The sequence below is a fragment of the Amaranthus tricolor genome, chromosome 8, assembly GCF_026212465.1.
Source record: "Amaranthus tricolor cultivar Red isolate AtriRed21 chromosome 8, ASM2621246v1, whole genome shotgun sequence".
Taxonomy (NCBI): domain Eukaryota; kingdom Viridiplantae; phylum Streptophyta; class Magnoliopsida; order Caryophyllales; family Amaranthaceae; genus Amaranthus; species Amaranthus tricolor.
The window spans coordinates 28,506,595-28,532,442 of record NC_080054.1 but is presented as its reverse complement, the minus strand read 5'-3'; the positions used below and the strand labels follow the sequence as shown (position 1 = coordinate 28,532,442).

Genomic DNA, 25,848 nt, shown 5'->3' with positions numbered 1-25,848 from the left:
ATTCGTATTCAATAGTAGACATTATGAGCTCATCCACAAATTTATAGTTAATTATTATATATCAGGGTTTGATGATTAATATGTGGTGTAACAATCTCTTGATGATCTATTATAATGCTAGATAAGATTAAGTATATTTGTTTTTGTAAATATCTAACTAGTCAAAGTTTATATCCTAACGTACATATCTAGAAAATGACAACATTGATCGAAGAAATTGTGCTGTATTTTAATCATTGTACTCGTATTATTTTTCTAAGATAATATATATATTATATATGATTTTCAAATTTAGGGGATGGTGATGGATATATTAAACCAACGGTTCTAAATAAAAAAGGAAAGCATCATATTGATGTATCAAATAAAATGAGTTTGGTTATATGATTGTTGGATCACACATTCTAAAATGAGTTTTATATCATTTATTTCATATTCCATCTACCTTATTATTTTTGAGAACAATTAATATTCATTGTATTGCTAAGCGTATAATGCACAATCTTATTTTTATGCTTTAAATTTAATATACTTTTTTTTTTCATTTTTTCTTCCTATTTATTTTTCTCGCGAATCCCAATGTAAATTTAAAAGTCAAATAATTTAAATTTTGATTTATAAAAATCTAAAAAGAATATATTTTATAAAAAGAATCTATTAAAATTCCACTTAAATATATATTTTTTTATATAAATCAATGAGAAATTATAGTCAAAGTTTAAGACTAAAATTCGTAGAATTTAAGTTATTTTAAATTGTGATTTATAAAAATTCTAAAAAGAATCTATCAAAATTCCACATAAATATATATTTTTTCATATAGATCAATCAGAAATTATAGTCAAAGTTTAAGACTAAAATTTATAAATTATATTTGAGTTACTTTAATCTTTTAACACCTCTAGGCAAATTAGGGTTTAGTACAAATTTTATAAAAATTCATGTAAATAAACCTAACAAAATTAGTCAACAACTCAATAATAAGAGTGAAAAACGATTTTCTGGATGCAAATTGGCAAATGCAATATTCTTAGTAATCACTTATAATTTTTTAAAAATTAAAATGTTTTTTTTAAGTGATAATTTTTTATAATTTTAGAGTAATCACTTAGTACCTTAAAATTATATTCTATTAACTTTAATTGAAATAAAACTTAATTTTTTTATACTCAAAAACATTAATCGTTATCCAATCATATAAGATTTAAATCTAACTATGGTAATTGGTAACCATCTCTTTAGTATCTCTCCATATTTTCTCTCTCATCTTTTTTTTTCTTCCGTCTTTGTTCATTTCTCAGTATTCACATTTCTCAACTCACTGATAATTTTTTCTACCGTTTTTCTGGTGAGTCTAACTTCAAATTATTTCTCCTTTTGATCTTTTTTATACTTCTTTGTTCATCCCTGTTCTCAATTTTTGCAACTTCAATGGTTCTCTGATTTTGTTTTGTTCAATTTATCTGTTTATTTGTTATCATTTTTTTTTGGTTTGATGAATGAATGAATGAGTGAGTGGAGCATAAAAAGTGAACTTATTGAATACCCAGATCATTTTTGTATGATTTTATCTTATTAGTAACTTTGAGCTTTCTGGGTCTTTTGTTGATTTGCATAATTTTCCTTTTTTGTGTTTTTGGAGTTCATGATTTGCTTGCTTTGTACTGATATAGAATTGTATGTAATTACTTAATAATTTGTATCTTTGAGATTTGAATGAGAAAATGTCATACTAATGGATTGACAAAGAAAAAGGATTTTTGTATATTAACACTATGGTTAGAAAATTAGGAAGAGAAAAAAGGGAAGGGAAAGGGAAAGGGAAAGGGAAGTAAGGGAAAGGAAGGAGAGGGGGTAAGGAGGGAAATTGCCCCTTGTTTGTTTAGAAGGGAAGAGAAGAGAAGAGAAAAAGAAAGGAAAATAAGTGTTTTACCTTTCAATTTTTTCAATTTAAGAATAGAGATTGTATTTTTAACAAAAATTTATTCACGTTTTTTTCCTCCAAATTCCAACCTTCCAAATTCCTCCCTTCATTTTATGTTATTTAAACAAGAAATTTTTTATCGAACTAAATTCCTCTTTTTTTTTTTCCTTTTATTATCTCTCTGTCCAGTGTAAGTTTCTTAAAAAATAAATCATGAATGAATTCAGAATAATTCAGAATAGTCTTAGTTTTTTTGGGGGGAAAGTAGAAAAATCTAGCTTAAAGTGTATTTTTTGTTATATGAAATATAAAGGAAAAGGAGGTATATCATAAAGTTTGTGTCTTAGACCAATGGTGAAGAATTTTTAGGATACTAGGGTGTTAAAAGAGTTGAAAATATATTAACTAATTAAGTGGGTAATTATATTGACTCCTTTTTGAGAAGTTACATGTGAACCACCCAAGTTTTCTTTAGTGGTGCAATATTAAATTGCGTGGTGTTGCTTGGTTTGGTTTATACATTTCTTTTGGAGGTTATGAACATGGAACTCCAGTTTACCCAGTGTGTATGGAATTTAGGTTTTCCATTGTCTACTTGTAGTTGCCGTCTTTCTTTATGGATTTGAGTTGCCGTTTTTCTTTCCTTCTCAGATTCTGATCATAGTTTTTCCTATGAATAAGATATACTGGGTATGATGATGATGATTGTATACTTGTATGTTTGATACTCCTTGCAATTCATTTTAAGTGTCTCATTTCATTTTGCACACATGTCAAAGTACTTATTCAAACTTTAATATCTACGATTAACATAATAAAAAATTATAAAAAGTTGATATTAATAATGTTTTTATTGAGAGGAATCAAAAAAAAAATCTCTTGACTATATTTAACTTATAGATTAAAAATAAAATATAAATTAATAGTGATTGATGATTAGCGATAAAAAACAAATGGGACAACTAAATTGAATTGGAGTGAGTATTTGGAAGGGGGGGGGTGGTCCTGATAGTATCCAAACCATGCTAAGTATTTGTATAGTCTATGTGGACTTTAGGATATAGTAGGACATTCAGACTTGTGGATTAAACCAACATATTTAATAGAAAAGGAAAACGATCTTCAAAGTAGTTGAATTTGATAGATTTTGTTGGGTTGTTGATGATATGGTAGCTAACTTGGATGGTTGATGATAGGTAGTTTATGATGTGCCTCTTCTATTTTATTAGTACGGATTTTGTGTGTAGAACAGATGATGTCCTTGGGAAGGTTTTATCAGGGATTCAAGTTCTTTTGGATCCAATACATATGCTCATTAATTTATTTCTTGTGTTTGAGATGTTTGTGTTAGTGAGGTGAATGGTAGAGCGGTAGTTCTACGCATTTGTGCTAAGATATGGGTGATTAGTAAAGGATTTATGGTCTATAGCACTAATTAGGAATTTCTCCTAGCCAGCATTAATGAAAATATCAAATATATAAGCACATAGTCTTCATTGGTTTTTGTCATTTCTTGCTTGTCAACCAATTTGTTGGACTATCCTAAGAACTTAGTTTTTAGGCTTGGCACAAATTTGTCTTGAATAATCCAAGTTTCCTGATTGGTGCTCGTCCGTACCTGTGCTAGATTGTTAATGTTTACAATGCTCACACATGGAATGTAAAAATTCTTGTAAAGTTTGTTCGTCCTTCTTCGTTCTTCTCATTGGCTACCACTAGTTAGAGCCTACAAAATGATCCAGTAAATCATCTTAGTAATGTAGAACTCACCTTAGTTTTTATTGTCATTTCTTTTGATTAGGTTATGTGGATAAATGTCGCATGATCTCATCCATTGATTGCAGTACAACATAGAATGTAAGTTATTTTGTTAAGGGCTGGGGTTATGTTACTGCTGTCATTTAAGTATGCTAGGCCGAAGCGAGGGTTATATATTTGTTAGAGATTAGTTTAAATTTTTTTATTTATGTATGTGGTTGACCCTTGATAGTTGTGTGTATAGGTGATTCCTCCTGTTTGGCTCATTGAAGTGCATAACGCGAAAATTTTACCCGTAACACATTTTGAACCGTTCGTATTGAAATGGTATGGAAACATGATTCAAAACCCCAAGGGCCCCTTCATTATCGTTTTGTGTTTGCAATTTTTTGTTTTTTTTGAAAACTAAACCAAAAATAGGAAACTCAAAAAAGTGATTTTCACTTTTTAGTTGTCAGTTTCAACATCATCATGTTCCTAATAAATTTGACTAATTATTTGTTCACTATAGGACATATGATATATGACTTTGGAAATAAAGAATATAAAAAAGAAAACCGTAGATAATACCAAATGACACTAGATCAACGTTTCTGGTTTGCATTAAGATAGAAAAACTTGTCTTATTTTTTTCTTTCTCTTGCTTTTTTAGTTCTACTATGTTCTATTTGGGATACAAGACTTTTGATTTATTGTTAGTATTACGGTTATATTTCCTATTTATGATCAGTCTATTGGACAACATCTTGGCTTTATCTTGTCTTCTATTATATTAAAATTCGTTTCCTAAATTTCTGAAAACTAGATTAATGTTTCTCATTTCTCAACTCATTTATCGTATCGAATCAAATTTTATTTCGTGTAACACAGGTCTGGTTTATTAATGGCCATTTCGCGCAATTTATTTATATCTAAAATCACTTTTATCCTTCATTGACTCTTAGCAATTTTCAGATCACCTGTATGACTGCTATTGTTCATGGCATCAAGATCACACGGAAACTTGCTAGGCCTAGTCTCTGGTGATATACTGGATATCCCCTGCACTCCTAGAAATCTTCCACGTGTTATGACTGTTCCGGGGATTATCTCTGACATGGAAGGTCGGGAAAGTAGTGATGAAGATGTAGGTGCCCCTGTTGTACGTGAGCGAAAAATTATCGTTGCTAATATGTTGCCCGTTAATGCATCTAAGGACTCTGAAACGGGAAAGTGGTGCTTCACCTTGGATGAAGATTCTATATTGTTACAGTTGAAAAATGGATTGGCACCCAATACCGAGGTTATATATATTGGTTCTCTGAAGGTAGATATTGATACAAATGAGCAGGACGAGGTTTCCCAAAGGCTCCTGAAGGAATTTAAATGCGTTCCGACTTTTCTACCCCAAGAACTTCAGAAGAATTACTATCATGGGTACTGTAAGCAATATTTGTGGCCGCTTTTCCATTATATGTTACCTATGTGCCCAGATCATGGTGATCGTTTCGATCGATCTCTGTGGCAGACGTATGTTTCTGCTAATAAGATTTTTGCTGATAAAGTAATGGAAGTGATAAACCCGGAGGATGATTATGTATGGGTACATGATTATCACCTTATGGTTCTGCCTACATTTTTAAGGAAACGATTCTATCGAGTTAAGCTTGGGTTTTTCTTGCATAGTCCGTTTCCTTCATCGGAAATCTACCGAACCTTGCCAGTAAGGGATGAAATCTTGAGAGGTTTGCTGAACTGTGATTTAGTTGGTTTTCATACCTTTGATTATGCTAGACATTTTCTGTCATGCTGTAGTAGGATGCTCGGGTTGGACTACGCATCAAAGAGGGGCCATATCGGTTTGGATTATTTTGGTCGCACGGTTTACATCAAAATTTTGCCCATCGGCATTCACTTGGGTCATATAACTTCCGTTCTAGATCTTCCTTGCACATCAGTTAAAGCTAAAGAAGTTCAAGAACAATATAAAGGTAAAAAAGTGATAGTTGGGATCGATGATATGGATATTTTCAAAGGTATCAGTCTGAAAATGTTGGCCGTCGAGCATCTATTGCGTCAAAACCCAGAGTTCTTGGGCAAGTTGGTCCTGATTCAAATCATTAACCCAGCTCGAAGTTCAGGCAAGGATGTGCAGGAAACACAGAGGGAGACGTATTTGATCGCAAAAAGGATCAATGAGACCTATGGTTCGACAGATTACAAACCTATAGTTATTATTGATCGCCCTGTTCCTCGTTTTGAGAAGTCGGCATATTATGCTGTCGCTGAATGCTGCTTAGTGAATGCTGTTAGGGACGGAATGAACCTGGTTCCGTACAAGTATATCGTCTGCAGGCAGGGAACACCCGCTCTGGATGAAGCATTGGGTATAAAACCCGACACTCCTCACACAAGTATGCTTGTTGTTTCGGAGTTTATAGGATGCTCGCCGTCTCTCAGTGGAGCTATCAGAGTTAATCCATGGGATATGGATGCTGTGGCTGAAGCCTTGAATTTGGCTCTTACGATGCCGATTACAGAGAAGCAGTTACGGCATGAGAAACACTATAAATATGTTAGTTCTCATGACGTTGCTTATTGGGCGAAAAGTTTTGTTCAGGATCTAGAGAGAGCATGCCAAAATCACTACGACAAGCGATGTTGGGGATTCGGTTTGGGGCTGAGTTTCAGAATTGTGTCTCTGTCGCCTAGTTTCAGGAAGCTTAATGTTGATTATATTGTCTCGGCGTATCGGAGGACAAGTAGAAGGTTGATATTCTTGGATTACGATGGCACTCTTGTATCGCAAAGTGGTATGAACAAATGTCCAAGCCCGGAAGTTATTTCTGTTCTGAATGCTCTTTGCAATGATCCGAAAAACACCGTGTTCATCGTCAGTGGCAGAGGACGAAATCAACTTGGTGAATGGCTCAGCCCATGTCAGTTGCTTGGAATAGCTGCCGAGCATGGTTACTTTCTACGGTAAGTTAACCCGGCCTGTTGTACACCTCTGGTTGCGTCATTTAGCCCATCCGATCTGTTGGGATTAAGGCTTTAGCACTATTAGTCATTTTACATGGATAATTGTTTGATACTCTGCGGTTTTAATGGTGAATTTATATTCATGATGAATCTGTTGCAATCCCTCTCATCTCGCAGGTGGAATAAAGCGGCCGATTGGGAATGTAATACTGCAGAACTTGATTGGAAAGAGATTGTAGAACCGATCATGAGATCGTATACCGAGGCAACGGATGGTTCCAGCATAGAGCCTAAAGAAAGTGGCTTGGTTTGGCACCATCAGGATGCAGACCCTGACTTCGGGTCCTGGCAAGCGATGGAATTGATGGATCATCTCGAAAACGTTCTTGCAAATGAACCCGCTGCTGTTACCAGGGGCCATAATATTGTTGAAGTTAAGCCACAGGTACATGTGTTAAGCTTTTTCTTCCGTTCCATATCTTCCCTTTTTTCCACTCCATTAATCAATTTTTTTCGGGTTGAAGCAGGGTGTTAGCAAGGGGCTTGTGGTCGAGAAGGTTATTTCCATGTTAACCGATGATGGAAAACCAGATTTTCTCATGTGCATTGGGGATGACCGATCTGATGAAGATATGTTCGAGAGTTTATTGAAGTCTTCAACTCCGTCTTCAGCTAAACTTTCCGAGATCCTCTGCTGCACTGTCGGTCAAAAGCCTAGCAAGGCCAAATACTATCTAGACGATACAACTGATGTCTTACGGCTTCTTTGTGGCATAGCTGCTGCTTCCTCGAACCAAAAACCTCGGTATAACTCCCATGCCCAAGTCTCCTTTGAAAGTACTTTCTAGTAGCTTCTTGTGTGCTTGTAGTTATATAGGTCAAGCCCGTTGCGTCAATGATATTTAAGTCTCGACACTTTTGACGACATCGGGTATATGTACATGGTGATAGTAGTATAGTTGTTCGACAAGGGTACTTTGATTCTGACCGTCTTTCAAGGAAGTGCATTTGGCTTCTGTTCTCCGCATCAAATTGTACAGGATTCTGTTTGATGCCAGAGTTCCCTTACTTTCTCTAATAAAGAGATTTTGATGATGATGAACTAAATCCATACGGGTTGCTAACTAAAACGCTTTAGTGAACAAAGCGGTTTCTTCTTCTTCTTCTTGTTCGATTAAAATCCGGAAAAAGAGCGAGTTTCTGCATATTACTGCATTGCCAACTGTTGTTGGAATGAGCTTTTATGTTTTTTGGCTTGTAAATGTATGTGACACACGGATAAACCCTACTAGAGGTACATTCCATGAAATGTTAAAAACAAGGGTATGTTCATTTTCTAATAATAATACAAGCTATATGCTTTTTAATGTTAAATTTTTGGCTAATACGTTCTTTCAGTAATGTTGAATCATTGACTGTCCTTGAATTTGCTCATGGGTGTGACAGACAAATCTTATCCAACCTTTCTTTAAGAGTTTAAGAGGCTGCCTTTAGGTTTCAAATTTATGATCTTTTAGTCATAGACCGACAGTGATTCAAATAATACTCCCTCCACACCAATATAATTGTCACATTTCTTTATTTGGCAAAATCATATTAATCGTCACATTTTTATTTTTGTCAATTTTTTTTTACCTAAATATCCTTAGTTCACACAAGTAATTACGAATATACCCCCATATACCTTACTTACCCAACTACCCTTCGCTACTTATCCTTTACTAATTACCCTTCACTACTTACCCAACTACCATCTTTTTAATGGACCTCACACCACTCTTAATATCCGTGCCCAAGCAAATGGGATATTTATATTGGTGTGGAGGGAGTATATTTTAAATAAACCGATCTAAAGTCAACTAAAACTGGCTTGTGCTAAACTTAGAGCCTTATTGTTATAGTATACCATAATCCTTCTTGAGAAACTGGTGTTGGTAAGTTGGTGAAACATCAATGGGAGTTTGATTGATAAGATGTAGGTCAATGCAGGTACACCAAAGAAATACCTACATCATCCTTGAGTTGTAGGCTGCACATGGTTGTGGTAAGTCTAAAAGATGTAATAAATATTGCAATTTTTTGTATGATATGGTTTATAATTTTTTGTCTCTTTGAAATTGCTTCTGACAGTGACTCACGCTAAAGCGGCTCTTTTGAAAACAAGGGTAGTGCTGGAAACCTTCAAAATCGGGGGTAGTTTCGTGAGGTAGATGTGTCAATACTCAATAGTACAATTTAGAGCATTTGTGACCATTAAAAATGTGTTTGTTTCGAGCGACATATCAAGCTAAAAAAAAGAATCTTAGTGTCCATAATTCATAAATAGAAGTTGACTTTTAGTATTTTTCGTTTCGTATGTTTTTAGATTAGGATAAAAAAAATAAAAATATAAATCTATTTATTCTTTTTTACGTATTTGAGTTCAATTCAAATTCATCCAACAAAATAATCAATTTCAATTGTTGACCACTTTTTCTAATTTTTAAATTAATTCTTTATAAAAGAAATGAGAATCGAATATCAATCACATAAATGAAAGCAAAAATCCTCAATCACTAAGCTAACCATAATCATCAGTAATCTTATTCCTATCAATTTCAAATTATGAAATCATTTAGAATATAGGGAGTATATATATCACAACCAAAAAAGGCAAAATTTTTAGCAAAATAAGATTAGGTAAATAATGAAAATCACACTTGCAACTTCCAAACACAAAATTATCATTTCTGGTTACCTTAACTTTTTGCAGGGTAAGCAAAAACATTACAACATATTTATGTTTGGAAAATTCATCTTCAATTGAGTTATAAGTATGTTCTTTCATCATTGATCTTGGAAAATTGAATGTGAAAAATCAACAAATTTGCCCCCACTCTACTAGTAAGTCATGCCATACATCTAGTTTCATGTGTGGATCCATCATTAATCTTGAATAATTTTTATTTGATTATCAATTTAATAAAAAAATAAATATTTTTAAACATATTTAAATGGTTGTAAAGATGTTTTATGAGGGCTCGACACCAACTAGCCGCAAAGAACATTTGTCATTGACTTTGTTCCTTTAAACATTTATACTAATGCTAAAATCTTTTACTTAGATTTATATAATATAGTAAGTTTAAAGTGACAAGAAAATACTCTATATAAGAAACAATACCTAAGTTAATTTGAAGACCAGTGAGAAACATAAAGAATAAGGATTTACGAAAAAGATATTACCTTAGAGAGAATTATAAATAAACTTGTAAAAAGTTGTGTAGAACATAGAGAATAAAATATGTGAATATTTCATCTTTAAATAGGGTTTTCAACTTTTGATATTTCCATGTAAGAATTTTATGTGTAGTTACTTAGGAGAAATACCCCTTCCTACTCTAGAGTATTAAGTTCTATTTAACGCTTGTAATGATATTTTATGTAAAAGAATTGGCAACAACTCGTTGTCAATTCTATTCCTTTTTACAAATTACTCTTATTTACGGCCAAAGTCAACCAACAAATTGTAATGATATTTAACAGTTAGATACTCTTTGCTTACTTAACAATCATTCAAATATGTCGAATCTATATTATGTACTTAGTCCTAGAGACATGATGTTATAATCCATTGATCTAAATGTTAAACAAATATTTTGTATTAATTTTTCTTTTTAATAAGTTTTTTATTGCTAAGTTTTCTCTTAATATATCATTATCAGTTTGTTGCTAATAAATTCACAAAATGTAAAAACACTATTCAACCTTAAAATTATTTTTTAGTTGGATATAACTTATAAGGCTTAGTAACTTGTAGTCTATTTTGTATGGACTATGCCTAATTGCCCATGGAGTATGAACCATAAACAAGAAGAGTCTCACTTCTGGTCAAATTTGTATAGTATGCCTCTTAAGCCAATAATTTACAACACTTTTGATGATAAAATGGACCACCCTTTTCCTTTTTCTTAAAAGACATTTTTCTTTTGCTTTTCATTTTTGCAAATGAGAGGTCAATTTAAATTTTCTTGAAATGAGAAATCTAATTTCATGTGCATTTATCAAATAAAGCGCACCAAATAAAAAAAATAATACTAAAATAAGTGAAATAATTGAAAATTAAAAATTGAATGCTCCATTTGTTCCTTAAAAAAGTTTCCATTTGTTATTTTAGTTATTTTATTTGTTGTTCCATTAAAGAATATTTCTATTTATATCACAAATATGAAACAAAAATCATCTTGTTTATCCCTATTTTAATAATTTAATAATGCTTATGGACTCCACGTATTTTCTACCAACTTCATTTTAACATTTTTATACTCCTTATGATCTTCACATATTTACCACTAATTTTATAAAAACATTTTTTATAAGTTGTGATCCTCATATTTTTTCAATTAACTATATTTAATATTCAATAAAAAAATATATCCACTATTTAAAAGATTTTATTTTTTTAATTTTCCTAAATTGATTAATAAATTATGATTCATGAGTGATGTGATGTTAAATGAGCTAGTCTCTTGAGAGATCGTCTATTTGAGAAACGTATTTCATGTCCAACTTATTAAAAATTAATGTTTACTTATCGTATTCTTAATGCCTACTTATATTATCCTTAATGCTTACTTATCATATTTTTAATGCCTACTTTTAATATCTAAAGTGTTTATTTATATTATTTTTAATATTTATTTACAATATTTTAAAAAATATATAATGAGGGTATTAAAAGAATTTGTGATGTTAAATTTGGCCATATAATGTGATCTCACTTTATGATCTCACACACAAAACAGTTGTACACTAGTGACTACACTCTAGGAGTATGAGTAATTCATAAAAGTAATTTCATACTTCTATTCATCGCATCAGATTCTATTTCTTCCCTCATCAACCTCATTTACACTACACTGTTGCACTGCCTCACTCTACTGATCTTCTTTTGTTTCCCCCTTTTCTCTTTCCTTATACACCTTTCAAGCCTTCTTCATCTCTTAAAAAGCAAAAGCGAAAGTAAAAATTTCTTCTTTTTTCTTCATTTTTTGTCCAAAATCTAACTACCCAGTTCAGATTCTCCCTTACCCAAAGGCTCATAGATTCACATATACTCCCCAACATCTTTTTTCTTTCACATTTGCTTTTTTCTTCACTTTCTCTCTCTAGGGTTTTTCAACTAATGCATAATCTGGAGACTAATTAATTTAATTTTTTTTTCTGGGTTTTCTTCTAAATGATGGAATTTTTAATGGGTAGGAAAATTTTTGTGGGTTTTCTCTGTTTTTCACTTCTTTTTGCTGGGTTTTCTTCAGTTTCAGCTTCTACTCCACCTGCTAGTAAGTTACAAGCCTGAAATTTGATTTGTAATTCATTATTTTTCTTCACATTTTTACTGAACTTGTTCTTATTTTGCAGAATTTGTTAGTGGGTTTATCTCAAGCTCTTTAGCTAAGCTGATGAAATGGGTTTGGTCACTTAAAGCCACTACTAAAACAGGTCTATTTTATTTCAAGATCTTTCTTTTTCTTTTCTAATTTTTAATTTTTAGGATTATGATTAGAAATGAAAATGTGGATTGTATTGATTTGAGGATTGTGATGATGTTTTCGTTAGCAGCAATTTCTGGGCGTTCAATGATGAAATTTGAAAGTGGGTACAATGTTGAAACTGTGTTTGATGGAAGTAAGCTTGGAATTGAACCTTATTCTGTTGAGGTTTCGCCTAGTGGAGAGCTTCTTATTGTGGATTCAGCTAATAGCAATCTTTACAGAATATCTTCATCACTTAACCTCTGTAAGTGACTTTTAAAACTTATTTTGAATTACTGAAATTAAATTCATATACTTAAATATATCAACGGGCAAATTCAGGATATTAATATAGACTGAACCGAACATTGAACCAATTTGGATGCATTTTCTTTGTTTTATGTTATACAATTTGTTAGAATATATAACATATTTTGCGCCTGATGCCAAGCATCTCCGCCAACTATAATAAGGATATTAAAAGGCTTCCATTGAGGTGTTTGGTTTGATGGGAAATTATTTTCCAAACATTTTACCCAAATTCTTGTATGAGACCGTTTTACCGTGTGAGATATGAGACATGTCTCATAGTTGGGTTAAATAGCCCAATAATAAAAAGTTTTAGCCTTTGGCCTTCTTGTTTTGAGGTCATTTCACCGCGTGAGATGGTCTTATACAAGACGGGTTGAACATTTTATTGGGAAAACAGTTTTCCATGTCCAATGGGAACAATTTTTCAATACAAAATGCAAGTGATAATTGATTTTCTCATTTGATTTGATGGAGAATTAATAGGGGAAATGAAGGGGTTGGTGATGTAGTCAGCCCCAATCTTTTGGGGTTAAGGCTATGGCATTGGTATTGTTGTTGTATTATGTAATTTAATTGTGTACATATGTGGATATGCATTCTTATTTGGATGGACCTGTGTGTGATTAACGGTGATAGTACAGATAGCAGACCGAAGCTCGTTGCTGGATCAGCTGAAGGATACTCGGGGCACGTTGATGGGAAACACAGGGAAGCAAGGATGGGCAATCCTAAAGGTGCCGCTGTAGATGATAGGGGAAATATTTATGTTGCAGACACTATGAATATGGCAATCAGGAAAATTAGCGAATCAGGTATGCCGATAACGTTCATTATCATACCCAGTATACCAGACATTATGTAATAATAATTGAAGACACGTTCATAGTCATCGTCATACCTGGTATACCCAGTAATGAAGTGCAGCGAAACGACATGAGTTCATTCAAAATAAATAATTTGGTCACGTTTGTAATTCTGTTAGATATGCCGATACGACCTCAAAACAAGAAGTACACGATCTTATTTTCTTTTTAATTTGTATTAATTGGGCTATTTAGCCCATATATCTAATGCATCTCTCGAAGAGACCGTCTATCACAATAATTTGTGTTAGACTAATTGAGGATCTATTTCCAGGAGTCACTACGATTGCTGGAGGAAAATGGAATCATAAGGGTGGTCATGTGGATGGACCGAGTGATGAAGCAAAGTTCTCGAACGACTTTGATGTAGTCTATGTAGGAAGCAGTTGTTCCTTATTGGTCATTGATAGGGGGAATCGAGCGATCAGGGAAATTCAACTCCATTTCGACGACTGTGCTTATCAGTACGAGAGCAGCTTCCCTTTTGGTAAACTACAAACGATTCAACGTTGTACTTAACTCGTCTAGTGCGATTGATTGGCCTCACTCTTTTCTTTCTCCATCACAGGAATAGCTGTGCTTCTTGCTGCTGGATTTTTCGGCTACATGCTTGCTCTTTTGCAAGGCCGAGTTGGTTCGATTGTGTCTTCGCAGAACGTAAGAACTGCACCATCCCCCCCATCTCATAAATTTTGCGTGTAAATATGTCAGATCTGTTTATTTCTTAATAAGTCGACCTTGTCACAGGACGTGAATTTAACAAAGAACGTACAATCTAGCCCATATCAGAAGCCTCGTAAATCAGTGAGACCCCCGCTGATCCCTGCTGACGAGGATGCGGATAGGCAAGAAGAAGGGTTCTTCGGATCATTAGGGAAGTTGCTTGCTAATACCGGGACAGCAGCAATGGAGATAATGGGTGGTATATTTCCCGGTTTGAAGAAAAAGCCAGTGGCCCATCAATACAGGAATCATGGACAGTTTCAACAACCCAATACATGGCAGTCACAAGAGAGTTTTGAGATACCCAAAGAAGAGGAACCTCCTGCCATTGAAACAAGGGCACCTACCCCAAAGAAAACTTATGCGTTCATGTCTAAAGACGCAGAAAAAATGCAGCAACAGCTAAGAAAAAGCCGTGTTTTCTACAGTGGTTGGGACACAGAATTTCAACAGCAGCCCCAGCAGCAGCAGCAGAAACACGAAAGACATCAGCATCGTCATCAACATCATTCATCCGTACCTCAGACTTACTATGAGCAAAGCTGCGATAAAACGAATGAGATTGTGTTTGGGGCGGTCCAGGAGGAAGGACGGCGTGATTCAGTTGTTCGGCCTACTGATTATGCTATGAATGATTATTATCAGCAAAATCTCCGGTCCAGAGCAGGGTATTTCCGCAATTTTCCATCATATACATAAACAGAATCTTTTTTTTTTCTTGGCACATATTATGTCGTATCTATGATTCCTTCAAAAACATAGAAATCTATATGGTAATCCCTTTTTGAAGTAGGAGTATTTATTGGGGTAATACTTGAATTGGTGGTTGTTAGTTGTTACAATGTTTACACCGTCAAAAGCCTTTTGTTTGAAGAATGGCATCCCCTATGAATATTGATATATTTAAGTTTGTAATATATTGTTCATTTTCTTATATTATGGTTCATCTTTCTTATGAGCTATGATCCCCTGTATCTGTATGTGGGTAGTCTAAATGTCATATCAGTAAGGAACGAAGGAGTGAGCATGATCCTACTCCCACTTCTTTTGTCCTCTTGTAATGATAGCACTTAGTGGCCTTCGTCTAATAATGAACTCGTGGAACTGGAAAATGGACAAATAAAAAATACTATTCAAAATAATTGGATTTGGTTTTGGTTAGGTTTGACCCAATTGTTATTGATATTTTTTGGTTTGGTTATTTTTGGATTACGAGTTAAAATTTTTAAATTTATTTTGGGTTAGATTATTGGTTAATTTCAAATCGAGCTAAATTTCTCATAGTACATTTGTAAGAAACCTATGCAAAAGTACATTTTTTTGGATGAATAGATTTATGCTTGTTCCCAAATGAAAAGTCCTTACATCTATTTACACGAGGGTCTTTTGGATTCGCTTTGTCCCACATTTACTATATTTTGATTTTTGATTTGTCTTATAATTTTGCTACATTTTAATTTTCAGCCATCACCTACAAACTCTCTTTCATTTTCACTTACATTTAAATTATCTTTCATCCTATTACACATTTCTTTCCCGTTCCATACATTGCACTTTTTTAACTCACTTTTACTCTTTCTTAATTTGCTCAAATTTTATCCTTATAACAAATACTACCAAACATAAAATACATCAAAGAACGAAACATTATCTTAGATCAAACATTTTCCAAAGTCTAAAAACTTTTTGAGTTATTACATGAGTTTCATTGTACAATCACATCATAATGTCACAATACTCAATAATTTTGATGATTTGATGATTTGGTGTCATGTTTTAACCTTTCTTCAAGCTGATCCATAAATTTGGCAAATGGCAAGCTTCTTGAGTTCTTAAGTACATTTTATAATCCAGATTTCCGAAGAAAGCTTAGTATCAGCTAAATAGAAATAGTATTGTTAATAAGGAAACTGTCAAATTTTAATGCGATGTTGTCGCAAGAATATATGCTGAGAATATTTACCAGTTTCCTCACTGTCAGTATTCAGATGCTGCAGGCAGATCACAAATGTAGGAATCTGTATACACAAGCTTGGAAAACATACTCTCACCCCTTGGCATGTGCAAGATGTACAACTGTATATAATCTTCAAATTAAACGCCCTCAAATAGAAATATGTAGTTAATATTGTTTCATTGTTTTTGCTTTAGTTTAGATGTTGCGACTTAAAAAAACTTCATGAATTATATATAATAAACAACAATGCTGATGTTTTAATAAAATTTGGTTCGACTATTAAAAAATGTAACTAAGTTTTATGAAATTGATTGTCATAAGTCAACTATCCACTATCCTTCTTTGTTTGGACTTGGGATCGGTAATGAGCAACTAGGACTCATAGAGGGAGTTTGAATATGTATTGTATTCCTCGTTTTCTAATCCAACATCTCATTTTCTTACTTGATAATTTTTTTCACTTACTTATATCCTTATACGATCCAACTATTTATATAATTGTCATTAAATTATCATTTCTCTTTACTCACCTACATATAGTTCCTCATCATTTTTTATTAATATTAATGTCAAACCATGTGAGACATTTAATTAGAATATCAGAAAGTATAATTTTAATTAAAATATAAACAAACTCTAGCAATTGATTTTCCCTCAAATAAAATCAATTAATTTTTAAAGCATTATTTAAAAGAAATGATTCATTTGAATTAAACCTAGAAAGTAATTAGCAATTGATATGTCTTCTCAAGCTTGATTTAAGATTCTAATGTGAGGGTAAACAAAAACTATAGGAACAAATATATGATAGTATCTTTCAAAGGATAACAAATCTTATATACAATAACAATCATCATCGTCATCATCCTGCCCATTGTATCCCGTTCACAGAAAAACTATAGACAGGGTCTGGGGAGGAAGGGCGGCGGCAACTCATACCCATAAAGGAGAGCGCGACCAAAGGAGTCCCCCAACTCGAGAAAGATAATAAGACGTAGCTACACGGAAAGGATAAAAGGAATGCATATAAATAAAATAAATAAGTAGAACCAACTACAGAAGAAAACAAAGGAAAATAAAACTAATAATAGAAGAAACAAGAGAAGTAAGATGGCAAGAACACCCAAAGGTAACCTAAGAGAACATCAATAGTCTAAAACATGGATATGGCGCCTCCAACTACCCCTATCCCTAGTCAGACTTTCAGAGAGGTTTAACTCATGTAAGTCAACTCTTATTTGCTCATCCCAAGTTCTCCTGGGTCTTCCTCAACGCCTCTTACCCTCTACTATAATGCTTTCTACCCTCTTCACCGGGGCGGCGAAAGTCTTTCTCTGCACATGTCCAAACCACCTCAATCTATTTTCGCGCATTTTTCTAGAAATAGCGACCTGGTCGAGCGGGCTACAGGAAGTTTCTGGTTACATTCTATCTGCTCGCTCAACCCATTCTGAAGCTCGCTCGATCGAGCGAGCTGGTCGAGTGACACTTCAGTGAGCTTCTGACAGTTTCGCTCGACTTTGCATTGTAAAGCATCTTGAATTAAACCTTTACACTTCTTCATTAAGTCGCATAACTCCCATGATTAACTCATTAATTCATACTTTAATCATCATCATAAACCACAAATATTAAGACAAAACTTAACACACCCATTCATGACATACTTATGGGATTCCATCCCAAGAGTCACCATATGAATGCACCCATCAAATGTGCACTCAAGTCACACCATTCACAACATAATGCAATATTGCCAACTAGCTTATGAAAGCTACCATTGTCTCCTAATTACTTGCTCCTATTATAATAGTACAAAATATAAACCCAAATACTCCAAAATAACAAAAATTCTACTATCAAATAAAATCGAAAATAAAAATATAAAAAGTATTTTGAAGTTGTTAAAAATGAAAATAAATTAAGAGAAAGTCGGGTGGCATTAGTTTAGTCATATAGAAACATATCAACAAATGCGGGAAGAGTTAATCGAAAGGTGATTTTGATAGTAGAGTATGATAACACGAAGATTAGGATTTAGAAGAAAATATGACAATATACAAATATTAATCGCAAAATGATCTTTGAAATTGATTTTTATGATTGAAAATTAAATTATTATAAAAAAATAGAAAATAAAATCAAAAGTTCATTTACGAGAACAATGATTTAATTCGGACATGTTGTCATCCCTATATATATGTGAACCAAGACTCTTGAAATTGTTCTTCTCCTCCATACCATTCCTCGTATTCCAAAAAATGTCATTTTTACCACCACCAATCGAATATTACTAACTTTAACGGTCTCCTTGAAATTGCAATATGGAATTTGACACAATTACACAAATGTTATGAAGTTGTGAAGACACTAAATATTTATGGACGGTGAAAATTGAATCTTGTCTTAGCTAAAATATATATCAGAAAGAACATGCATTTGATTTTCGTTCCCCCACGCTTGTCCCAAGTTTCTCCCCTCACCTCAACCTATCATTCATCAGAAAGTAAAATCTTCCAAATAAAAGTATAACATTCATCAAATTTCTCAGCTTAGTAGCTTCAATGAGTAGAACATTCTTAAAAAAACGAAAACGTTGCAAAATCAAATTAAGCAGCATAATACGAGTTATTTCAACGAGCAAGCGAAATTAGATATTCGGTCACTTACGCATTTACGAACAGAAAATATATAGACATTCATCTCCGCTTGACCACAGTAGAGACGCCAACAAAGGTTTCCTCAAGTACAGTTGATTTACCAGCATCCTCGACAAATTTTTGCATATTACCACGAATCAGAGTATCAATCTGCCCACGACTGTGTTCATCCGTCTCCAATACATCTTCATGTTTCGAAATGGCGTTAAACCTGTTGTATGATCCTAAATCTCCATTAGAAGTCATCAGTTCCTTCAATTGATCAGCATATTTTTGTGATATAGCACAATACTCTGAAGTACTCGTGTCGTCAGAATCTAAAAGAGAAACGTACTCCTTACGTACACCACTAGAACGAGAATCATCTTTCTTCAAACAAAAACGAAAAATAAGCGAAAGGTGATGGAAAAATGGCATAATAAGCTGCCTCAGAAATCGGATTGTTGGGCTAGCAACTACGCTTTTGTTGGCGAAGCAACGCATCCATGTTTGTCTCCCCGGAATCATTAGGTAAAAATTCCATGACTTGCTGCGGCTGAGGAGTTTCAACTCTTCCTGTCTACAACGATTTGCTTAGAAAAGGTAGAAATCAGAGCTTAGGATTGAATGTCAAATGAGTATGGTCGGCACTTACCGTTCGAATAATATAAGGATGGGTTATAAATCCAACTAGCATTCCAACCAAGCTTGCAACTGCAAGCGCTGCGACCCATGTTGTGGTTGAACCCACACCTCCTAAAGAAATAACCAAAATGTAACACACGCTTCTATTTTATAGCTTTACATTTTGGGACAAGGTGGTAGGTGTGGTGGCACGACAATGAGAGATTAGGAGTGAGAAAATTTAGGATAGCATATCGATAATACCACTCACCAGAACGAGAAGAAACACAATCGTTTTGCTTCAGATTAATCTGACGAATCAATTGACTCCCATGGTCCATGACCAGCAGGGCACACATATCTGGTACAAAAGTTATCTCGTAATCATCAGAAAAAGTTGCATTTCTTCCAGGTCCATCATCACGGCCAGGTGACTTTGAAAAACCTCCAGCAATCGTTGTGGCGCCTGTTGACATGTCATTACAGTAATATAAGCTTCGGAAATCTCAAATGCATGCAAGGAATTTACATCAGCAGAAGAAAGCAGAGGCTTACACAGCTGTCGAATTTCTAAGTGACTCATTGTATTCGTGCAGTAGACATCAGACATATATGCAAAGGATTTTTAATGAAAAGTAGAGATCAACACTCAACAGGACCCTTCCTTCAGACACGTGCACATACATATACAGATACACGAGAAGACTACCTCAAAAATGTTCTGCCTCAAGACAGTACACAGCGTGGAGTTTAAGGAGCGAAACCAACGTTTTCTAACAATTCTCAAACTAGGATACCGAGATTATGCCAAATAGGTCTCAAAAAAAAAAAAAAACAAATGATCCCATAAACTTTAAAGAGAGCTGTTCAATAACACAGAACATCGTTAGTTTGGATAGCTTATTAATGACAAAATTAACAAAAGGTTGTTTCCGATAAACAAATTTCATAATGGACTAAAGCAAAATGACTCATTAAATCATGTGCACTTCTTATTTAGGTGAAGTTGCAAATGATGTTTGCTGCCAAGGACCAATCGGAAACAACGTCTTTGTTATTTTTATCATTAAAAAGTTGCGTATATTCGATCCTCCCAAACCCCACCACAGATGGGAGCCACTTAATTGCACTGGGTAACAGAATACTGTCATTGGCCACAGTTTCTAAGTCTTACTGCAAATTTTTTGACATAAAACATGATAATTTGAAGGGAATTAATCTACTAAAGCAAGTATTTTAACTGGTAGTGGTAAAACTAGAAATTAAAAAGTATGCAAGTTTGTAAAATTAAGATATAAAAAGAACAAGTTGTATGAACCTGAAGAACCAATCTTCCGAATGGCATGATTAAATCTATCAGCAACATATACATTCCCCTTCATATCCACAGTAAAGCTTCTGGGTTTGTTAAATGTTGCTAAACTTGCATCACCATCAGAGTATTCAGACTTTCCATTTTCATTCCCATAAAACCTCTGCACCAAACTCTCTGAAACAACAAGAAAACAAACCAAAACATTGAAATACAACTTAATGTATCAACAAACAACAAAAACACTGCAAACTAATCATTAGGTCAACATAACACAAGAGAACTTAGAAGTATAGAATTCAAAGTACTACTATTATACATCAAATAGGAGAGCTCGTCCCAAAAGACTAGTCTTGTATGTGACTAGGAAGTAGGAGTGAGAGCTCATTTGATCTATAAACCCCTCCTCAACTTCCTATACAACCAATATGGTATTGCCTCATATCCATTACATTCGATCCCCCATAAGGCCCAACATTATTGTTGATCACGGCTACATTTGTCACGACTGGCTTTACCAAAGTCCACCACTCTGAGTAGGTTCTAATATCAATGTTATATATCAAATAGGAGAGCTCATCCAAAAGACAAGTCTAGCATATTTCATCTATAAACCCTGCTATACAACTTATGCGAGAGAAATCGCATACCTTGCAATGACCTCAAATCCATTACAGATTTACAATCTAATCGTCTTGTATGAGATTGCCTTGTACGAGACCGTCTCACCATGAGAAGGGCCATAAAATTAGTCCATTTCTCTAATTGATCACTTTAAAATTGTATGTAATAGCTTTAATAGATTAAATGTGCATGAACCAGTCCAACAGAGATAGTCTCACCATAAGAGTTTGTGATTAACAATCACTACAATAATGATCAACAATATCCATAATTTTTGAAAACAACCAAGAAAAAAAGAAAGAACATTCACCAAGGAATTTGAGGTAATAAAAAATGTATCAACAAAAAACAATTCAAATTATACATAATTAGTAAACCCCAAAAGAAATGTTTGAAAACACCCATACTTCATTGAAAATATTCCCCAGAAACTGATTATACATTAGGTATAAAAATGGAAGAATAGAAAATAATACATTCTCAATAAAGGCTTCAAACATACAAATTATACATTAAGTAACATACTTTTAATTCGCATGAAAGCAAATTAGGATTGCCCACCAAAAAAATATTTATAAAACCTAGAATTTATCGAAAATATTCTTAATAAATAGGAAAATTTCACATGAAAGCAAAGAATACTAGGATTATACATGAATCAATAAAAAATCATCAAAGGTATTACCTTGAGAAAGTGGAAGAGACAGTGTGTAAAAAACACTTTTAGTTGAATCAAGAAGGAGAAGATCATGGGATTTCGGACGAGGATAAACCGAACGAGGATTGATTTTGAGTTTATTGCCATCAAAAACTGTTGTTACTGTGTATCCTTCCTCATAAATTACCACTGAATATCCTGAAAAAAAAAAGAGAAATATAATAAATAAGCAGGAAATAATGAAGTGAAAAATAATGGGGAATTGGGAGTAAATTTGAAAATTGTGAAATTGGGTCAGTTACCATTGAAGAAGAGTAGATTGATTAGGGTTAGTAAGAGTAGATGATGAATTTGAAGCACACAAGACATTTCACTTTCATCAATTTTTACAAGAAAAAGATTTGAGGGTCAAGAATGAAAATTACTCTAATGTAAGTTAATAAAAGCACACTACTTTATTATTTTTATTTTTTATTTTTACTGTTTTTCACTTTATTCCATTTCCCACCAATCTACAGATTGTATTAATGGTTGAAAAGTCAAGTCCCTAATTAGAAGATTAAATAAGTTGTATGATCAACCATTTTCCAATATGTCTCACATAATAAGGGCGTTATTTTATGATTCCAATATAAAAAGGTTTTTATTTTAGTTTTAATATTTTATAAAGTTGGTGGAAAAGATGAAGTTAATTCGAAGAACAAGTTAAGAGTGGTAAAATGATATGAAGGATCTATACTTACAAATTAAAATGATAAAAAATTAGAATGAATCGAGAATAAAATTCAACAGAATGACCATTGAAAGTTGAGACTACTCATATTTGTTAGTATAACTGACCTCAATCTTTTAAATTAAGTTATGGCATTGTTCTTGTTGTAATATTTTAATTGATATTATTAGGATTTTGGATGGAAAGAATCATTATTAATAAAAGGCACTTGGAAAAGGATGTGTTTTTGATTGATTTTTTTATTGACTTTTTTTTTTATTATTATAGGGTAGGTCGAGAAAATGAGAGGATAAGGTGAGAATCAAATTCAATACCTTATTTGGAAAAAGTGGTATTGCCTTTTTGTTTGGTAAATATCGTTTGAGCTAAAACTAAAAAGCTACTTTATGGATGTCTTTGGAAAGTAACTGTTGGCTGGTTTGACAAATTAGAAGTATTGACTAATTTGTTAGCTGTTAAACTAGTTGATAATAGAGAACTTCGATAAAAATTAGTTGTTTGTTGGAGATGTTTGGTGATAATATACTACAAATATGTAGATCAAATTGCTCCTTAACTTAAATTGTTCATGTTAACTGAATGCACACAAGATATTCCATTTAAGAGGCAATGGAATCTGAGTTTTCCACATTTGTAGCAAAATATAAACCTATTTCTTCAACTTACAAAGAAAATGTTTAACCATTTAGGTATGGGAAATACTTGATAGATAGTATAAGATGAATTAAAACTTTTTCTTCTATATATTGGAGTACATCCTTACAATTATACTCACTTGTACTTTGCCTATCCTTGGTACTAAATGAAAAATAACCATTTCAACATGTTTTTCCCAATGCTTTGTATCTTTACACTACTCTCCTACACTTACTTAGAGCATCCAACCCTCATTGAAGCAAGTCAAACTCGAACCAAAAATGGGTTCACTCTCGACTTAATCCACCGTTATTACTCACCAATATCGCCTTCCTACAACAACTCCATGTCTTCTAAAGAACTCTTCCGCCGAGTACTCCTTTCCTCGGCCTCAAGGTACCAAGAAATTTTATCGCAACAACTAGAAACAAAACAACTTCAGACTAATTTAATTCCGAATGAAGGAGATTACCTTGTGAAACTTACCGTTGGTACTCCATCTATAGACTTATTCGCGGTTTTAGTAACAAATAGTGATCTAACATGGTTTCAATGCTTACCATGTACCCTTTGTTACACACAAAACACAACATTTTTCGACCCTCAAATTTCCTCGACCTATAATACTTTAGGTTGCGATGCACAACTTTGCAATAGTCTTGATTCTACTCATACAAACTGTGATCAAAGTAACGATTTCTGTCGATATTGGTATTCGTATGGCAATGGGACTAGTCTTACGGAAGGAGTCATGGGAACCGACTCGTTTTACTTCACATCGAATAATGATGGAACTCAACAACTCGACTTTACATCCATTCTATTCGGGTGTGGCTCTCAGCAAAACGAGCAATTCGATATGAACTCTGCAGGTGTTTTAGGTCTAGGAAATGGACCTATTTCACTAGTATCCCAATTAGGCTCCTCAATTGACTATAAATTCTCTTATTGTTTACCCTTTTTTGACTCAAATCAAGCAACAAAATTGAGATTTGGTAGTAATCTTTACCAAAATTCTCCAGGAGAAATTCTGACAGTTCCTTTACTAGCTAGTACTAGTGCACCAAACTTCTATAATCTTGGCTTAAATGGGATTAGTATTGGGCAGACGCGAATGAGCCTAAACCGAGAAATAAGCATAGACACCGGAACTTCCCTTACTTACGTAAACCCATTGATCTTCTATAATCTCGAAGCTATGGTTAGTAGTGCTATAGGGGCAAACCCGGTTTCTAATGATCCTAGTGTGGACGGTTTGTTATGTTACGATACAGTTACAACCACGGTTTTAAGTCTTCCTGATATAACTTTTCATTTGATTGGGGGGGACTTGGTATTCAAGTCACGTAACATTTTCGTTTCGTATGATACTTACGTGTGCTTGTCGATTGCTATGTCGTCTAATGATGGAGATCCAATGGTGATCGGGAATATGGCTCAGATTAATTTTGAGATCGAGTTTGATTTACTAAGCCAGACAGTTAGCTTTGCTCCTACAGACTGTTCTTATTGAGTTAAATATCATTTCTTTTGTTCTTGAATGAATGTTTGGAAGAATTATGTATCTTTAGAATGTGTATGATTAGGTTAAGTATGTTTATCGTAATATCTACCTGTATTCTATGGATATAATGTATGTTATGCTGAATCATAAATCAAAGTCTTTCAATTTATTAATAACAGTTAAAGTGTCTATTTGTTACTCATACGTGAGTTGTTCCACATCGGAAAAAAAGATAAGAATATAAATCACTTTAAATTTAGGGAGTAACTCCTAAGACTATTAATTGGTTTTAATAGTGAACTTTCTTTGGACTTATAAGTGAGTTATCTTTTTTACTTTTTGTTTGGGTTGTCGTAATCTTTATCACTGATTAGAGGGTTTTAATTGAGGAAGAGTGTTAAAAGAGGATTGTCCCAAGTATATTTTCATAAATTACATACATGTTAGATATGAGTTCTCCAGTAACAGAGGATTTAAATATAGTTGTTAAAAAGAGCGCTATGCGGCATGTTGGCATCTGAGAGTTGCTCTATAAACAGAAAAAAACTTTGTTATAAAATCAAGAAATGGTGAAATTTGCAGGCAACTTGAATATTGCTAGGAAGAAACAATTTTTTAAAAATATATTTTACACTTATATATTTAAAATAATTATATATATATATATATATATATATAGGGGAGGGATCCATTGAGAAATGGTAGAAAATGAGAAGGGTAAGAAGGATTCTACACCCTTGATTTCACTAAAATAAAAAAATCTATAGTCACGATTGAACCAAAAACTTATAATTGTAAAAGTAACTATGTTACACAGAAAGGTATGAAATAATTTTTAAAATGTTCTTAATTTATAACATAGTATCTTTTTTTTATATATAGTAACCAAACAAAATCAAACAAAAATCATTTTCACTCTTCTCATTTTAAAATACTTCTTCTTTGATCCTACTTATTTATATATATATATATATATATATATATATATATATATATATATATATATATATATATATATTAGCGTGAGTATCGAGTAAATAAAAGTTTACACATGAACTAAATAAAATTATAAAATTATTAAACTATATATAACAAAAAGGAATAGGT

The 25,848-nt window shown here is 33.2% G+C and overlaps 4 protein-coding genes across 10 annotated transcripts; 3 read left to right on the top strand and 1 right to left on the bottom strand.

Annotated features, from left to right (window-relative positions):
* The first annotated feature begins 1,219 nt into the window (after positions 1-1,219).
* On the top strand, positions 1,220-8,575 carry LOC130820406 (probable alpha,alpha-trehalose-phosphate synthase [UDP-forming] 9). Of its 5 annotated transcripts, XM_057685762.1 has the most exons (6): positions 1,225-1,348; positions 3,726-3,781; positions 3,927-4,009; positions 4,637-6,643; positions 6,821-7,088; positions 7,171-8,573. In XM_057685762.1, exons 4-6 carry the CDS (start codon positions 4,662-4,664, stop codon positions 7,489-7,491), a joined length of 2,571 nt encoding a protein of 856 aa, XP_057541745.1. In that variant the 5' UTR covers positions 1,225-1,348; positions 3,726-3,781; positions 3,927-4,009; positions 4,637-4,661; the 3' UTR covers positions 7,492-8,573. The 5 variants fall into 5 exon arrangements, with proteins under 5 accessions (XP_057541748.1, XP_057541745.1, XP_057541747.1 ...); XM_057685764.1 differs by lacking the exon at positions 3,927-4,009 and having other exon boundaries at positions 7,171-8,575; XM_057685763.1 differs by lacking the exon at positions 3,726-3,781 and having other exon boundaries at positions 1,232-1,348.
* Positions 8,576-11,439: 2,864 nt separating this feature from the next.
* Positions 11,440-15,012, top strand: LOC130820405 (uncharacterized). 2 transcript variants are annotated; one of them, XM_057685760.1, is made up of 7 exons: positions 11,440-11,964; positions 12,044-12,124; positions 12,245-12,421; positions 13,110-13,280; positions 13,606-13,818; positions 13,900-13,988; positions 14,079-15,012. In XM_057685760.1, the coding sequence occupies exons 1-7, from the start codon at positions 11,862-11,864 to the stop codon at positions 14,751-14,753; spliced, it is 1,509 nt and encodes a 502-aa protein (XP_057541743.1). In that variant the 5' UTR covers positions 11,440-11,861; the 3' UTR covers positions 14,754-15,012. The 2 variants fall into 2 exon arrangements, with proteins under 2 accessions (XP_057541743.1, XP_057541742.1); XM_057685759.1 differs by having other exon boundaries at positions 11,477-11,964; positions 12,242-12,421.
* A 3,513-nt stretch (positions 15,013-18,525) lies between these two features.
* LOC130820404 (uncharacterized) lies at positions 18,526-22,386 on the bottom strand. 2 transcript variants are annotated; one of them, XM_057685758.1, is made up of 6 exons: positions 22,171-22,386; positions 21,896-22,066; positions 20,593-20,763; positions 19,546-19,740; positions 19,306-19,406; positions 18,526-19,230 (listed from the first exon to the last, which is right to left on the bottom strand). In XM_057685758.1, exons 1-6 carry the CDS (start codon positions 22,235-22,237, stop codon positions 19,120-19,122), a joined length of 816 nt encoding a protein of 271 aa, XP_057541741.1. In that variant the 5' UTR covers positions 22,238-22,386; the 3' UTR covers positions 18,526-19,119. The 2 variants fall into 2 exon arrangements, with proteins under 2 accessions (XP_057541741.1, XP_057541740.1); XM_057685757.1 differs by having other exon boundaries at positions 18,526-19,226.
* A 1,017-nt stretch (positions 22,387-23,403) lies between these two features.
* Positions 23,404-25,033, top strand: LOC130821765 (aspartic proteinase CDR1-like). Its single transcript, XM_057687547.1, has one exon. It carries the CDS (start codon positions 23,404-23,406, stop codon positions 24,748-24,750), a length of 1,347 nt encoding a protein of 448 aa, XP_057543530.1. The 3' UTR covers positions 24,751-25,033.
* Positions 25,034-25,848: the final 815 nt, after the last annotated feature.